The following is a 17,770-nucleotide window of genomic DNA, read 5'->3' as shown; positions in this document are numbered from 1 at the left end:
ACAACCATGCTCTAGGAACTGAGCCTGGGTAGACTCCATGAGGCTTTTCAGAGACTCAACATATGCAAGCAGAAAAATCACTGAAGTTAGGATTTATTATACTTGCATTGCAGATGTGTTTAAAGTGTTCTCGACCATTTCCAAGCAGAGGCAGACAGAATTCTTAGTCTGAGGATATTCAGGTTAAGTTATGTGAAAAACGGATAGAAAAAGTGCAACATGATCAGAGTGAATATGGTCCCATGCATTATCCTCAGTTAAAAGTGTAGTGGTAAACTGGCCATTCTCATTTAGAGATTTAAAAGTGTCATATTTTACTTTGATTTCTGGGTCATGCTCTTGATGGCTTCCTTCTCTTTGCTTTTTGTGCTTCTCAGCTTCTTTCATAGTTATTTCCCTGGTTATATATCCAGTATCTTTGTGTCTCTTCCTTTCAGGATTGGTTCCCTTGGAAATGGGAATGCGTCAGTCCTCTGGCATGCTATTCCTCTGTCTTATAACATAACTAAAGCATGCGAATGGAAAACAGTGCTGCTCTTACTGTGCATCAGTGAGGGCTTTTGTAGCTGCAGTGTGTCACACAAGCACTAACAGTTCCTTGCTAGAATAGCATGTCAGGGGGACTAGCCATTGTGGCAGTGTGTGTATTCCTGGCCAGGGCATACAGGGGAGGAATGACAGGGACTTTGCAGTCCCTACCCATCTGACTGGAATGTAGAAATACGCTGCCGCCTCACACTGAAATATTGTTCAGGAAATGGTGTATAGTAAACCTGACTCCTCGGTAAAAGATTCCATCAATGGCATGAGGATTAATAAGTGCTGATGCGGAAGTCACGGACACAGCACACGATCAATATGATCAAGCAGTTGTCTGTTTATTGCAGACACATCACGGTTAATATAGCTCTTTAACCACCTTATCATGCGCAAGCCTATTGTTAATTGGTCAGCTATGTTTGGCCACGTGCTGTTAGTTATATTCGGATTCGCTTATACTCTTAATCCACACACACAGCCTGATCTGCCCATATCCTGCCTTTAGTTCCGCTAGTCGGTGGTTACTTCCCCTTTTTCCTACTTGCTTCATGCCTTTGAAACCACAGTCGAACTTTGCGACATCCTTGAGGCCTTCTTGTTCACAGGCAGATTCAGTCCACACAGTCTGAGTCTGGATTGTTCACTACGTGTCCTTGGCTTTCCAGATATCCCACAAATAAGCAGGCAAATAATTAGAAGTACATGTAGCAAACAGATGCATAAATAAAATAGACCTTTTCACTTTTTTAAAATAAAATTGTACTCTACTAAAATACCACAGTATCATACCTGATACATAGCTTAGAATCATAAACTAAATTCCTGATTTCTAGAGCAATTGACATAATCTCTGAGCAGCTGGTTTGTTTTTTTTCTCAAACACTGTTTACTCTGTAATGAGTGAATATGAGAACTGATTTTTTTAAAGTATGAGAACAGAAAATAAATAACATGTTAAAGACTATTTATGATTTTGGTCTTTTTGTGTCTTGAACAATTTTCCTTTTTTTTTAAAAAGAGAAGCTCGGCAGCAAAAAGCAATATGAGAAGAGAATTTGTATTTAGCTTAAATAAATATACTTGAGGCCAAATTAATGCTAATTCCTGCTATTTATTTTCTCTGCATAAATATAAATCTGTCTTCAGAAGTGGCAGTAAATGTCCTGTGGTCATATCACTCATTTCTGGTGTCATTTCTTCAGGAAATAGGATTTCCTGTGTAAATGCCTCCACAATGATAACAGCAGTTTTACACAGGCTTTTCTTCTGTATGCTTTCTGCTGAAATGCCTCTGGAGTCTGCCCAACTCTTAGTTTGCTTCTGTTGTCTTTTTTGTATCTGTTCCAAAGGCTTTTGTCTATTGTCATGCTCCCTTGTGTTCTATTTTGTTCAATTTCATGCACTTCATCATGACTTTTAAAAAAATACTCATTATGAAATAATTCACAGTGAAAGAACCCTGTGCATTCTGTAACAGTTCATAAATATTGAGGGTGCTTTAAATAGCTATGTATTCTGTGAGGAAATTTGTATTTTGATGCAATGTTTATTATGGCAACTTCTTATTCGAAAGAATGCATGTAAATTTGATGACAAGTGCTTTGAACTAAATGGCAAAACCCTACTCTTAGAAACATTTTTAGGGGCACCCATACCTTGCCACATTCCCCCAGTGGATCTTTCCACATCTGGTGTCTACTTCAGATTGAAATTGCCGGGAGTGTAGTTATTAATTTCAGTAAAACAGTAACAGTTCTTATTAAGGTATGTATTTTCTGTATATAGGAGATCGGATGTGGGTAAATTATTTTATACCAATGGATTTAAGTAAATGAGAGGTGAGGATGCTCAACACTTTGTGAGAGCTCAGGATTGGGTAAATGACTAGCCATGTGTTTCATAGCACTGATTTCTTTTTTTGTTGTTGTTCTTTTGTGTTTGTTTTTTTTGTCTTTAATATACAGCATTGACATGACCCTGAAATAAAAAGCATCGTTGCCAGGCATTTGAAAAAGAGGGTTCACTTGGATTTTCATCACCCAGACACCCATGACCATGGTGTACAACAGGCAATTTGGGTTAATTTTGTTTGATTTATGATTTTTCCATGTCATTCAGCAATTCAAGAAGACCAAAAGGGCCGGTCCCATTGCCATGGAAACACCAGCTTTTGGGCCTCATTATTTGTGGTGTTTTCAGAAATAAGAGTTTTCATTAGGAAAGGTGTATGATCTAGCATTCGTTTCTGTGTGTGTGTGCAATTTCTGTTTAAAAGGATACCAGTTTATCAACAGTGTACCTCATGAACAAGTCAATGAGGATGTGGATTTTTGTTTCATTTTTGTCTTCAGCATATTAATGTTTATGCATAGCTGAACAGAATAGTTATCGTTACAAGAAATGTTAGCTTGGGTGTGTCACAGAGCAGCAGCAACTTTATTGTTTAAAAATAATTCTAGAAATGATGCAGGATTTTCTTGAATTTGTTTCTTACTGTGTGAAAAGTCTTTCCATGTTCATTTAACCCTAATGACTTTTTAATTCAGTCACAGAAAAGACTGATATACTAAAAAAAATAGTAATTAGTCATCAAACAAACTTCCCAGATGATGGATGAGTAACTGAAATTAATTCTATGTTAATTTAGTTTTGTATCTTTATTTTAAGGAGAGTTTTTATAAAAGCAGCTAATCCTGTAAATGGTTGTCATATATTTTAAAAGCCTGGAGCATTAATTTGTTGTTGTTGTTTTCTAAATCTGTTTTTCCAGAACTTTTTCTTTGAAGTTATGAGTCTTCAAATGGCACCCTAACTCCAATTGTAAAGGCTATTAATGCTATGAATAGGAAAAAAATACTTAGTATTCCCTACTAACAACTGAAGGTTAAACGTATAAATCTACAGTTGGGAGTCACACTCATTTGTTAGGAATAGATGACAAAGTATTATTCAAAGAGTATCTATTATAAAAAAAATATAAGAATTACAATGCAAGTTATTGTCTGTGTCATAGAACACAGCAGTAAAAACATGAAAAGTAAAAAACCCTGAAGCATTTCTTGTTTGCTTTTGTCCTATGTACTAGCAAAAAGACACTACAGTAAGACCTCATGTTCACTGGAAAATAATTGCAGTCTCTCAGACCATTCTTTTGCAAAAGAGTGCAAATTAATTGTTGAGTAAATTCTGCTTGTTTGCTTTAAAATGACAAGAGTCAAGAATATGACTAATGCTTTCTCTTCGCCTAATGAACACATACACATGCTCTTTCCAAACCTGCTGACTCAGCTGCCTTTTGGGATGTCCTAACAGAAGTCAGTGTTACACGCTCTCTGAAAGATTATTCCTATCTTCACAAGATTCTTGTATGTCCTAGAATTACATCCGTGGATTCTCTGCTTTGTCTGTAAATGAGTCCTTAGACATTTCATTTCAAGATAATTTGCACCTTTTTTTCATGTGTGCACTAACTCCCATCCTGCTTCCAGTCCAGGATTATTAATGAAAGAGAAGACAAGCATACGTTTTCTCGGGGAATAAAGTTTAAGCAAAAGACAGGACAGCATCAGCCTTGATTTTTCAATAGGATCTAAACTGAGAGTGAAAATTGTATTTCATCCTTCATTTAAAAGATTGATATTTTTATCCTGTGGTTTGCACATTTCCATCTCTGTCAATCTGTATCTTGTATTTTTGCAAGGTAGTCTGCAGGCACGGAAGCAAGCATCCATCATTGTGTGCAGTTGTTCACCTACTGTAATGAAGGCTGGCAAAATTATCAGAAAGGCAAGAACTTGCCAAACGCTTTCTTATCTGCCAGCATCAAGCCTGAAATGTCTGCACATCCGCAGTCCTTGCTCTGTACCGACAGGTGTGGTGCATTGCATCTCTGTCATACTAGCTAGCCTGCTGTATTGCATCTTTCTGTAAGTTCCTGGTAATTTTCACAGAGGAAGGGCATAATCCTGCTGACCCTTGTTGCAGCTCTGTAACCTTGCCCTCAGTTAGGATCTGGTAGTCTCCACCTCTTCTCAGATAGTTGAATCTTGGCTATGTCTGCCTTATAAAAGTGCTGTCACTTAGTATATTGGGGATAATGTTTTATGTACAGATTAATATTTGTATTAACTTCCAGATGCTAATCAAGCTTCACCTAGATCGAAACTATTAAAAGCATTTAGTAGCATGAAGTCACATCTTCTGTAGACCTGTAGTTTAAGCCACCTAGAATGAGCCAGATGACTTGTGTTATGCTATAGGAGAGAGAAGTGTTCACTAAAAAGAGAAGTTCACAACAAAGCAGAGGTTCAGCGCAAATCTTTAAGCACTGTTTGAGACCTAAGCAAGGTATAAGAGATTTGTGGTCTTAGCGGTGGATGTCAGCTCAGAGGTGAGTTTAATTCTAAAGGCTTTGTGTGAAAATGCTAAACAGCAAAGCTATACATGAATGAATATTATTAATGTGGGTGGACTAATAGCGGCAGGCTGAGAGAGAAGGAATTTGTTTAAGCCAAATGTCACATTAAAACAAAATGGGGCATCAATGTGATGGTGCAAAAATGATTGCAAGGTCAAGGTGTGGTTATCTTTGCTTATTAATATATTTTGAAATGTTTTTTAATGTTATGATATGGCACTTCTATATTATACTAACAATAATGTATCAATATTAATAAATCAGTAGTTTGTTGAAAGAGGAATATAGTACGTATAATTGCACAGATATAATCTTTTATATACAGATTTTTTTCTACTGTGTATTAGAGTGCTCAGATCAAATATAAATTAATAGTTGCCATTTTTTTTGTTGTTAAAAGACCTATGCTGACTTAAGTTATAGATTAAGCAATACAAGGATATCTAATATCATTGTATGCATATATATACATATGAATCAGAAATAAAGAACTGCAACCAACCACTGGAAGTATTTCCTTTCAGCTTCAAGTTTTTTTCTTTATTTCCCTGGGCGCATCGAAACACTTGACCATTTCAAATCACAGTTCTTTGCATACTTACAAATATTTTTTTCCTTCCATTACCTGCCTGTCCTTCCAAGAATCGAAACTGAGTCAGCTCCATGTCTCATGATGTTACATTCCACCTCCATGTATTCAAATCCTTGCTTTGCTGATACTAGCAATATTGTTCCTGAAAGAAAGCAGGAGGAGCTCTTCAAATTTCTCTCTAATTCATGTCTATGCTGTTATCTAAAAATCAAATGCATAGTCTCGCTCCATCTCATATGGTAGGCAGAAAACAGAAGCTACGGGGCAGAAACAGATTGATTGTGAAACCACCCTGAGCAGTTTAACAACCTTATTGACTGCTGTGAAGGAAGGAGTCAGAGCTCATGAGAGTTCAGTCCTCTCACCTATGTGGTACCATGTGCCAACTCCTGTCCTAGTCTGCATCTATGTTAAATGGGTCAATTTATACTGCCACTACTTTAAGTAAACCTGGCTGACTTTTGGACAGCTAACGTGGAGCATTGGCCGGTGAGGCACTAAATATGAGCTAGAAGGGAATAACCTGTGGCTTTTTAATTGCCACTCATCTGCAAGCAGCGCTATGAATTCTCCTAGACCTTTTCAGTGCAAAGTCAAAGAAGTTGGATTAAACGAACCTTTCATGCTTGATGAACATAGTCTCCTTGACTTTTAATAGGTTTGAAGATTTATCAGATCTTAAGAGTTGATAATTTAGGGCTTAAATAGAGCATCAGAAGCAGACTTAATTATGGCCATGTCATAAAAAAGAAGTGGTGCTCAATTTCAGGCATCTTAAATTGTGTTTTGGTTTTGATTATCTTCCTCTAGGTCCTTCCAATGTAATTTAATTCCAGTTTAAATGTTTTGTTGGCAGTTGGTTTCTGGTGTGCAGTAATATGGGATCATTTATACCCCAAATTTCAGGGGTTGGAATGGCTACACTTACATCCAGCTATAATGCTGTAGCTGGGAGAGCTGTGGGTCATCCTCATACCATCAGTCATTGTAATGAGAGCTCAGATGTTTTCTCTTCCTTCCCTTCTGTGTGCCTCACCACCTTGCAATGTATGTCTTCCAGTAATTTGACTAATGTTTTCAGAGTGCTAATTAATGGCTTTTGTAGCTGGGAATACTGGTGCAATGGACACAGCTATTGATAGACGGAGAGTCTGAAAATGCAGGTAAGTAGTAGCACTGAAGCCTTATTTTCAAAAAAGGAAATGTGGAATATTGACTGTTGACATCTTCCTGTTCTCTGATAGTCTCTAAGTAGTCCATGTTGTGAACATTTGGGGACATCTTAACATTTTTCTCAAGAAAAAAAGGTGTAAAAAGGAGTAAAAAAGGTGTGAAAGTACTTCAACTATATGTTCAGCTCATTTGCTGTTTGTTCAGGAGTGGGAAAAAAAGATTTATTTTTATTTTCTCATATATTTTCAGTGGAGCGTTGTCATGAAATAAGTTTTCAGCACAGTTCAGTGGCGTAAAATAAAATATATGAGCTGAAAGAGAAATCCATTGCCATGTAGTAAGTTAACATTGTCACACATTTCCCAACTGTATTAATTTTCTGCCTCCCTACTTGTCTAAGACTTATATTCCTGTTAGCTCAGTCTTTAGAGCTGGAGCAGAAATTGATGACCTAGATTATTTACTGTATGGCAGAACTAGTTTACCAAGCTGAATACAAGGTATTATGATAGGACACTGTATTTATTTACAAAATCTTGAGGTAAGTTGATCCCACCTGCTCACACACCTCCCCTCCTAGGCTTCATTTGCTCACATTGTCACACCCACATGCTCAAAAGCACAAGGACTTGTGTTCCCAGGGTGGCCCGACCATAAGCAGTTGTTGACAGTACAAAGGACAGGAGCTGCTGGTTACCCAGTCCTCATCATGTTTCTCATCTTTTTTACTGCAGACAGCAAGCTAGTTTTGGGTGTGGGGGCTTTGAGTCCTTTGCACAATTTGGGAGTTAGTAGCTATTATTGGGTGGTCTTTTGCTTTAGAGTCATGCTTCCTTAAGTCTGACGAATCTGAGGCCACTTTCTTTCCTTTATTTGAGGCATATGTTTGTTCTCTTGGCAAGTTACAGGTGCATCACCCTGTATGTGATACACTGTAATCTTTTTGCCATCCTGCTGGTGTTAGGTGGGAGGGTCTTTCACTGAAAAACTCTGGTGTTCCCAGAGTCCAGGTCTTACAGATTTCTCAATTTTACTGCTGGGATCAATGTCCTGGGAGGTGTGTCCTGGAAACAGTGCTCTTTGTTATCAGTCCCTGCTGTTCTGTTCTTTTAACCCTTCTGCTGCATTCCACACTGCGTTCTCACACGTGCATATTTCCTTCCATACAGCATTTGTACTGATCTCATTTGTTCTGTTACAAATTTCTACAGCTTTGCAGGACAAAGAACCACAGTTACTCTGTAGCTGGTAAGTCAAGAAAATGGTGTTGACAGACTTGTTGGGACTCATCACTGTGCATTAGAATAAGTATAGAAAAAATAAAACTAGTTTTCTTAATGAAATAAAGTATTAAAGATTCTTCATTTATGGGTACAAATACAGAGTTGGAAAATAGTTCCATATTATTATGAGACCAACAGTAGTTTGGAAGTTATTGGATTAAATGAAAATATCATCTTTTAAATTAATTTGGAGAGTTAGAACGGGTTGGTTTGGAAAAGACCTTTAAACGTCATCTAGTCCAGCCCCCTCTCTAGTCCTCTTGAGTGATCAGATATTTAAGATGTGAAATATAAATGCTTCTAAAGAAAGCAAATAAAAGAATTCCTTACCATTTTTTCTGAAATAAGTAAGTGTGTGGCAGATGGGTTTTTTAGATCCACCTGATTTCGGCACGTCTCTTCTGACCTCTGAAGCCTTTGGAGAGGACAAATTGCATCCTCTAAGAGTTAAACTTATTAGTGACAGTGCCAGCAGTGTATTTTGTTAAAAACAGAAAATCTACGAACACCTGTTTTCAGGTTTGTGGTATAATCTCTTGTAATTGTTGAGTGTTAGGAGTGCCCCTCAGTTTCCTACTAGTGGGAATTAAACACAGGTCTTGGATTGTGTTAGCTGTGTAGGCATATATAGTTATTTCTAGAGACAGAAGGGGTGTCCTGTATTAGCTGGTGCAGGTGAAGCCAACCTAGCAAGCAAGCATCAGGAAATTAGCTGTTCTACTCTTCATTCACTGTCCTTTTCCTCCAGTCATGCAAACCCGCTAGTACCCACTTCACACTGCAAAATGCAGCTACCCTGCAGGCAGATGGTGACAATTAACTAAATGTTTACAAAGCTTTAAAACAAGGGCCTAAACTGATGAGGGAGCTCGTAAATCCCTCAAATGTATGGGGAACTTACCGAGGGCTTTAGACCACTGTATTGTTACTGTAAGCATTTAATTATTTCTAATCCTTTCTTTGATGCAGGCTTGCCCTTTAGTGCAGCTTCCCCGCCCCGGCCCCACCTGCCGTGGATTTACTTTCCGTGCATCAGTACTTGAAGTAGGCAGAGGTAAACGTTTATGACTTATATGTTTTGTTGGAGCTTGTTCTAGTTTCTAAACAACAGGTGCTGGTCTGCCATCCAGCTGGTTGATCTTTCTTGTTTCCTGTTATGTTTGTTTTTCATTTTCATTTCTTTCCATGTGCCAGATACCACCATCTTTTCATTTTAACCAGTAGCTTTGTGCAAGAAAAAAAAAAAAAAAAACACACCACCACCCAAACAAAATAGCCCTACCAAAAAACTCCTTTATTGAAGAAAGCATTTAATTTTCCAGGCCTGCAATTAGAAAAAAATCACAAAATTGCAGTCATGGCTTATAGCATAATTTAACTTTCATTTTTAAATTACTTCTTGGTAGAAGGCAATATCTAGTGAAAACAAATTATTACCTCTTTTACTTGTAGATACCGTTCTGTATGATTAGCTGCCTATGCTCAGGGGAAGGTCAAGGAGTGGCACTGTGAAGCTCACGTGTTGGCTGTTCCTGTTTGCACTGTTTTGTTTTACAGTTCTGCGGTCTTTGCCATGACAAATGCTCAGCTACTTCCAAATATAAATGCTCACCTAAATAAATTATTTCAAAAAGCTACTGAAGTTTCTTTAAAAATCATGTGCTTGGTTCTCACAGTTATTTTTCCTAGAAAGATCCACCCATTTAAGAAGAAGTGATCACTTACTGCTGGCACAGAGTGACTTCTCTCAGCAGTCCCTCTAGTGACTCTCTGCGTTTGACTATTCAGCGGGAGCAATGGAGTTGGCTGGGCTGAGATCTGCCGTCTTTGAGAACCTGAAACAAAACGGAGCCTGAGCCTGCCATTTCTTTTTTCTTCCTCTTTCCTTTCCTCAACTTCAGGTTACCCTATTAAATGCAGCTTTGTGGAAGTAAGGCAGAACACCTCTCAAGGTTTATAGTACATCATTGTACCTTTACATGTGCAGACTGATACAGGCTTTTTGCTGTACCATTGCTGGCTGTTCCTGTAGCAATAACTATTTTTAAGAAAAAAACACAGATGACTGATTCTACAAGTACACTTGCAATCTCCTAAATTTTTTTTCATAATGGAAAATCTAGTGTTTTGGTCTTTTAGGGAAGACAGGAATAACAAGGCAAAACTAAGCTTTTTGGTTTGTTTTATTTTTTTAAAGAATGGAATACTGTTGTCGGATTTAATATCCTTTTGAAGAAAGAAGTTCAAACAGTCATTTCATAAATATTACTAGAAAAAAAATTTATGATAAAGCATGCATACATTAGCATTGTTAGCAAGGTGTTTGTTGGCTTCAGTGGTCTTAAGATTTCGGTTTTAAATCCAGAATTATGTTAGGCATGAGAATGCACTGTTCAATGTTATCACTATAGTTTGTATCGTATTTGGATTATTAGAAGGAGTGACATTTGAAGCCAATATTTCTGTATCATAAACAAGTAATTTGAATCCAAAGCAGCACTATTTCTGAATTATTTTCAAATGCCTTGAAGCCATAGCCCAATAGACTCACATCCCTGCCCTAACATTAGCTAGTAACCTATGAACAGTCTTGGAAGTAAATGACAACTGCAGAGAATGAGGTTCCTTTTGTGTTTGAGATGACCAACTTCGACCTCAGCAGTGGGCTGCTGCAGAAGAAAAGTGCACTGTCTCTCTCATACAGTATCTAGTCTGTCAGAAAATCTGTCAAACTCCAGGACTGTCAAGCCACACTGTTCAAATGAATTAAATTCAGGTGAAGAAATAAAAGGCATAAGCTTACTTCCCAGTATTATCTGTTCAGCATAATCACAACTTATAACAAAAATAGAAGCAGTTAAAAAGAAAATTCACATCAGAAATGTCAGAACCTTATCTTCTTGCCTCTCTATTATGTACTTCAATAGGCAGCAAGCAAAGCAATAGCAGGAAAATACACAGAATACTTCCCACACCACTCCCTGAGGCCTGATATGTAAAGCAGACTCCCTCCATGAGACAGTGACTCAGAAAATGAAGTGCTGGCTTTATACAACAGACCTGTGTTAAGCCAAAAAGACTAAAATTTCATCTCTGTCCTTATCCCTTTGAAGTATGAGTAACATTGCATTAAGCAGTCAACCTAAAGAGTACAAAAAATATTAATGTGAGATTTGGTCTTTATAAAAGAAAAAAAAAGGAAGAGGAACACAGTTAAAATGATCAGTCTGTGAAAGGAAAAATAGGGGAAGGAAAGACAGGTCGGGGAAATGACCGGGGGGAAGGTAGTGTTACGGACATCTTTCTGCTTGAGGCTCCAGCCTTCTTCCAAATTCTGATTCTCCTTGGGGGAGAGCTTCTGAAACACAGCAGACCCTGTTTGCCTGGAGACCTGACTCAAAGGAAGCACAAGTCAGCTGTGTTCCAAATGTTCTTTTTTCCTCATTTAAAGAAATTATGGAATCCCTGGAGGGAAGTACCCTAATCTGGCTTTTACTCAGTGTAGAATAAAACCCTCTCAGCCCTTGTGTAGACAGCACAGAAGAGGAAGCTGGAAAAAATGGGAAACATTGCATGAATTCAGAAAAAAAAATTACATATTTCCCAGTGACTTGCAGAGAGTAAGCATGAGTCAGAAGGCATCATAGGTGTGAATAAGGAAGTAAATTAAATATAGAAATGAAAGAGCAAGATGCAATAGGGGGCCATATGGAAAAGAGTTTCATGGAGGAAAACAGCTGCAGAAGAGAAGTGACAGAATATGAGATAAACTATGCCAAAGCGAATAAGCAGAGACCAGAAAATAAATGCTAATTGCCTCAAAATAAATTTCTGTGCTACTTAACAGGTCAATAGCAATGCTCAGTGGAGAAGCTGCCATCTCCTGAAGATGTCTGAGTGGTGTACGGTAGTATACATATATCCAGCAATAAAAGATCTCAAGTTATCCATTCACCCCCACTTCCTATCCCATCACCACTGGAAGAGGAAAGAAAATTAGTGAGGGGAAAGCAAGTGGATTTAACACTGTGCATATTTTGGGAGCAAGCACCAAAATTAGCGAGACCTTGCTGATCCTCTAAAACTGGTCTGATATTATTTAACTAGAAGAGTTGGGTTTGATGGTTTTTACGGAATTCCATCACTGATACGACGATACTTCCTGAACACACACCATTCCCAGAACCCAGTCCACCGGCAAAGTCACACTATTCAAGTAGTCATTGTACTCCCAGGAGGAAAAATTCTTTGGTCCTGGCTGCTGCTCTTCGCTCTGAAAACAATTTCCTTTGGAAAGTTCCTTTCAAATAATATATTCTTCAGTTTTCAGTGGTTGTGTATTTGTAATCTCTATTCTCAGCCTGGAATTATCTCTCTTTCACAGTTGCTGTTGGATAGAGAACTTTGTGCTTTTCTTATTCATCTGACAGATGTTGTGGGTTAACCCTGGTAGGCAGCTAAGCCTCCCCACAGCCACTCACTCACTCCCTGCAACAGGATGAGGAAAAGATTTGGAAGGGTAACAGTGAGAAACCCCTTGGGTTGAGATGAAGACAGTTTAATAGGTAAAGCAAAAGCCGCGCACGCAAGGAATGCAAAATAAGGAATTATTTCACTACTTCCCATCAGCAGCCAGGTCTTCAGCCATCTCCAGGAAAGCAGGGCTCCATCACGTGTAATGGTTACTTGGGAAGACAAACACCATAGCCACGAATACTCCCCCTTCCTCCTCATTCTTCCCAGCTTTTATTGCTGACATGATCTCATATGGTGGAATAAACCCCTGATCAGTTGGGGTCAGCTGTCCCAGCTGTGTCCCCTCCCAACTTCATGTGCATCCCCAGCCCACTTGCTGATGGGGTGGGATGAGAAGCAGAAAAGGCCTTGACTCCGTGTAAGCACTGCTCAGCAATAGCTACAACATTAGTGTGCTATCAACATTGCCTTGGTCACAAATGCAAAACAGCATGATACAAACTACTGTGAAGAAAATGAACTCTATCCCAGCTAATACAGTACACCAGAAGGTCAAACCCAGGCTGCTATTAATAAGCATACGTTTGGCCTATCAAACCTGATTTCAGGCAACTTTAGATTGAAGTGTTCTGCCTTAAATGGAGCAGTGATCAGCTAGACTCTGGTCTAAATGCTGTTGGTGTTGGTTGACATCTCCAGTTCATGGGAGGTTTGTCAGGCAGGTTCAGTATCTGCTGCAGAGTGTTTTCTCAATTTCTGGAATTGTGAAGTAAGTAAAAATGGATGAGACTAGTGACATGAACCCACATAGACAATGTTGTCACCAATTCAGTTAACTTACTTGCCAGATCTCTTCTAACAAGTCCTGGAAAGAAAAAGGAACTCTGTTATTTTTCCCTGCAAAGCCAAATCAGACAGGGACAAAGCAGGGTAAAATGCCCTCAGAATCACCCTCCTAAGGCTGTCTAGACACCCTTCTCATTTTCCTCTGTGATTTCAGCTGCTGTACTTCCTGCAAAGCTGCTACTCCATTCCCTTCTTTTATGAGCAGAAACTCTGAGCACAGGGAAGAAAGCAGGATAAAATCAAGTGTAGTGCTTTTTCTGCTTTTTCTGTGAATGCTGAACAGAATCCAGAAGACACACTCTGTTTCTCATCTCTAATTGCTTACTCTTGATTTTTGTCTCTGGTTTGTTTAGCCTGCTAAGTTATTTTTTTGTTTATTCTGACTAGGTGTTGTTACTTCTGTGTTACCATTCACTAGCACTTCCTCCACTGATAAGATTGCTAACTTTACCCTAACTTCAAACAAATAATTACTACTGATGAAAGGCTTAGTCTTTTCATGTTTCTAATTCAAACAGCACTATTTTGTTAATTGCCTTCTCTCAAAGTAGGAATGTGGTACAACGGGAATCTCAAGGAGAGAACAAAGGTTCCTCAGGACCTTTATTGACTGAAGCTCCTGGACTAGCTCACTGTGAAACAGTGTGGTGACAACTCACCTAGGCAGGCAGATGTGATGTGGTGTATCAGACATATATATATGTGTGTATATATATACACACATATGTAAAGATGCATAAATATGTGAGCAAAGCTGGAGTTCAAAGATACTATATGGCATTCAAGCTTTAAGGAAACATCTGCAGCTCTTGCTCTGCTGTCTCCTGCCATGCGGTATGTTACGTTAGCTGTTCCAGGGATATAACAGTTGAAGGATCCACTGGTCTAAACTGCTTTCATGTACAACAATTGAATTGTTTTCTAGTGTGGAAATAGCGTCAATGACTTGAAAGGTTCATGCTTTGATGTGACAGTGTCAAATCATGGAGGAAATGACAAGCTTTTGACATCTTAGTATGATTCAGATTTTCCTGATTGTGTTCCAGTATTTACTTTCTTGAAAAAAAAAAAAGTGATCTGCATGTAATTCTGACTCCTAGCCTACTGTGAGTTATCACTGCTTGCCTTCTTTGCAAAATTAATTTTTATTTATTCCAGAGTGATTTCTATCCATATGCACAACCTTCTCCTCAGTTGTAGTAATACCACTCTATACTAGTGGCCCAAGAGTGGGCTGGTTAAACCTTAGGTCTGCACAACTTACCAGTTGCTAACAGGATGGCTCCAAGGTGCAGCCACAGGGTAGGACAACTGCTGTGACAAATTCTTCATTGTCTTCCCACAAGTCTTTTTCCTCCTGTCCAAAAAGGCAGACATCTTCCAGAATGCCTTGGTAAAGGATCCAGCGTGTTCGGCAGGGCTTATAATTTGGGGATATATTACAGGAAGTCCAAACACCCCTGACAGCAAAGTGCAATGCAAACACAGACTTACTCTGTGGCTGCTCTCGTGAGAGCTGAGCTACCTCAGTTGAGGTCTGCCAGGAGAGCATACTCTTGACCATCCTCATGCCCAATCGGATAAAACTATACATTTCTTTAGAAACATTGTAAAAATGCAGATTCTGTGGGTTTAGTTCTAACTTTGTTTCAGTGGTAATTCACCGTTTGGAAATGCAACATCTCACTGCTACTTGCTGTCTCTTTTCCCCACCCCCCCCCCACCCCCCACCCACTTTGTCCTTCAGAGTGTGAACTGCAGGCAGATTTGTAAATGAAGGGGGAAAAGTATCTGGAGGGGCTGCCTCCTCTAGTTTCGTTGCTCTTCCACACATCCAGCTCTGATGTCTATGAGGTGCCCAGTTAGTCCCACCACCTTCCTCTTTCCTATGGGAGGGGCAGCATGGAGGTCACACACCTTTTGCAGGTGCTCACAGCTGCCCTCGTGCTTTCCAGGGGAACTTTTATAATGGAGGGCAAACGGAATCTACCTCATACACTGGCAACTAGTTCAACCAACCTGACTTTCCATGCCACTAATCCACGTGGCATACATGGACTGAGTGGATGTGTGATAGCCCCTCAGTTATTGGTGGGAGGAGTTGAGACTATTCCTTCAAATTTTCCTCAGGATCTTGTGCCCTTCCACATGCCCACACTGGTAAACAAGTCGCCCTATGAGTTTCTGGTTGGTAAGGTTTATGACCAAACAGAGTAGTTCTTTGTCCAGTAGGTTATAATTGCTCAGCTGAAGAAAAACAGAGATGTGCAAGTGTATAAGAGAGAAAATCTTGAGTAATGTTGTGCTGCTTTTACCTAGGACTTTGTTTCTGTAAATTGCTGAGTCTGTTTGGTCCCTAGACATTTTGTCTCCATTAAAGAAATTCAAATAAGGAAGTAAACACAAGTAGCCCTGACAACATCTGAGAGAGAGGAAAGAGCAGAAGAGAGCGAACAAGTCTAATTGCTTGATAAAGAAGGGGCAAACAAGAAGATATTTTTAATGGATTTAGAAAAGTAACCCTCAGGTTATTTAAGCATCCTTCCTGAGTTCAATGATCAATATTAAATATTAGTAACTTTGAACTTCTGTGAGTCACTTGTGTTTTTCTTTATTTTTATTAAGGTCTGTCCAAGAAGTTGAACAGAGTTTGACTGCACATTCCTTTGAACACGGAGAACTTACAGATACCTGCTCAGTGCCTCTGCTTGGGAAACAGAAGTGTTTGAATGGAGTGTAGCTGCGGTCATCAGCAGAGAGATTCATCCTGGGGAGATTACTCTGTCAGCTGTTCCAGGCTCACTCAAGAATTAGAAACTGGGCACGTGTCGGGGATCCAAAATATAAATTAGTCATTTGGTGATCCAGGTTGCAAAGCTGGGATTTTCCATAGTATATTAACAATAAAAATGAAAACCTGACCATGTCTATCTGCTGGGAGCTTCTTCATGTAGAGCCAGATATGCTCTAAGTTTATAAGCAGCACTACTGGCTGTACCTGCCTTTGGTGCTCCTCAGCACACCACCACGTACCAGTCCCTCATTGCTTACACCTAGGAGCAAAGGTGAATCAAGTTACATAACTGTCTGCTTAGCACCAGATCAAATGTAGTCTGGATAAACAAACATACTGCGTTTCAAGTTGCTTTCTGATTTGAATACTTATTTTGGTGTCTTTTAAAGAAGAAATTGCTTAACTGGAACAGTGCACTCAGACCCTGTTAGCTAAAAGGTGAATGACATTGTTATTTTTATGTTTTCTGTCTAGTCCCACTGCAATGCCCTAACAGTTTACTCATTATTTTTATTATTAATCCTCCATTTCAAAGACAGGGATAAGGCATTTATTATTATTGTTATTAGCAGAGTTAACATATCCAAAATGGTTTTGCTAGTATTTCTGCTACTGATAGGTAGCAGTACCCTGCTAAGTAGTAGAAGTTAGTATACGGCTACTCATCTTGACAAAAACTTTCCAGAATGAGTCAATGCAAATGTGTGCAGCTAAAAATGACCAGCTAATGTCTCCCATTTCCTAAAATGTGAACACTTACATTGGTGAGCAGAAGCTTTCTGTATGAATGCTAAGATGAAGATTTGCTTCATGTAATACACTGATTACATTTGTGACTTTGACCAAATAATGAATGAAATTTAATTTCTAAGCATTTGTGGTCATGACTTTAATTTAAATAATGCTGAAATGGTCAGTTAACACCTTTTGAAAGTTCCTCAATACCGGTGAATACAAGTGAAAATTTAAATGTATCTGCATGAATTTTGGCATATAAGTTTCAGGAAGTTATATCTGTGTTTTTATTCCTTGGTGTAAACAGAGAGTAATGCCAGTAGCACCAAAACAGAATTACACAATCCAGTTTGGGGTTTCTTTACAGTCATAGGAGATTTTTTTTGGTAAGTAGCAACCAGTGTTAAAAGGGCCACACAGACTTTCTGAGGGAGGGTGCCACATGTTGGCAAAGTATTAATATCCTCATACCATGATGTACTATAAATTTGTTTTTTAAAAATCAGCAATATTTTAAAAGGTGCAGGCAGTGGTTTGGAGGCTGTGGCAGGAGGGTGAGCCCGCTGAGTGCTGCTCATTCACATAAAGGCAACTTCAGCTGGCTTACTTATCTCAGAACCTGCCTCCAGACATCCTAGGTATGCATATATTTAGACACGTGAGCCAGTTTTCTCTTCAGAGACTTACTGTCTTCTGTCTGCTGTTCTGTTCATCAAATTTGGAAAGTATTTCTTCAAATTGGCAGATACAATTACTTCTTCATTGTCCTTACACCAAATCAACGTACAATTTTATTCACAGACTAGCTAAAGCTTTTACTTTGGAATAGGAGTAACTACTACTTAATAAGAGAGTTCAGTCCTGCTGAGAGTGCCTAATATTAATTTGGCTGCATATCAGTTTCAGCCACTGCA

At 38.9% G+C, this 17,770-nt stretch overlaps 1 protein-coding gene across 3 annotated transcripts in view; it reads left to right on the top strand.

The window, feature by feature from the left end:
• Nucleotides 1-5,467, top strand: part of PRUNE2 (prune homolog 2 with BCH domain) — a 144,840-nt gene extending 139,373 nt beyond the window's left edge. For all 3 annotated transcript variants that reach the window (XM_064438313.1, XM_064438312.1, XM_064438311.1), the window contains one exon: nt 2,505-5,467. In XM_064438313.1, coding sequence (XP_064294383.1) covers nt 2,505-2,526 — 22 coding nt within the window. In that variant the 3' untranslated portion in view covers nt 2,527-5,467. The remainder of the gene's footprint in view (nt 1-2,504) is intronic.
• Nucleotides 5,468-17,770: the final 12,303 nt, after the last annotated feature.

Source organism: Phalacrocorax carbo, chromosome Z (genome assembly GCF_963921805.1).
Source record: "Phalacrocorax carbo chromosome Z, bPhaCar2.1, whole genome shotgun sequence".
In the NCBI taxonomy this organism is placed as follows: Eukaryota; Metazoa; Chordata; class Aves; order Suliformes; family Phalacrocoracidae; genus Phalacrocorax; species Phalacrocorax carbo.
Note: the sequence above shows the minus strand (reverse complement) of the source record. Positions and strands in the feature narration are given on the sequence as shown.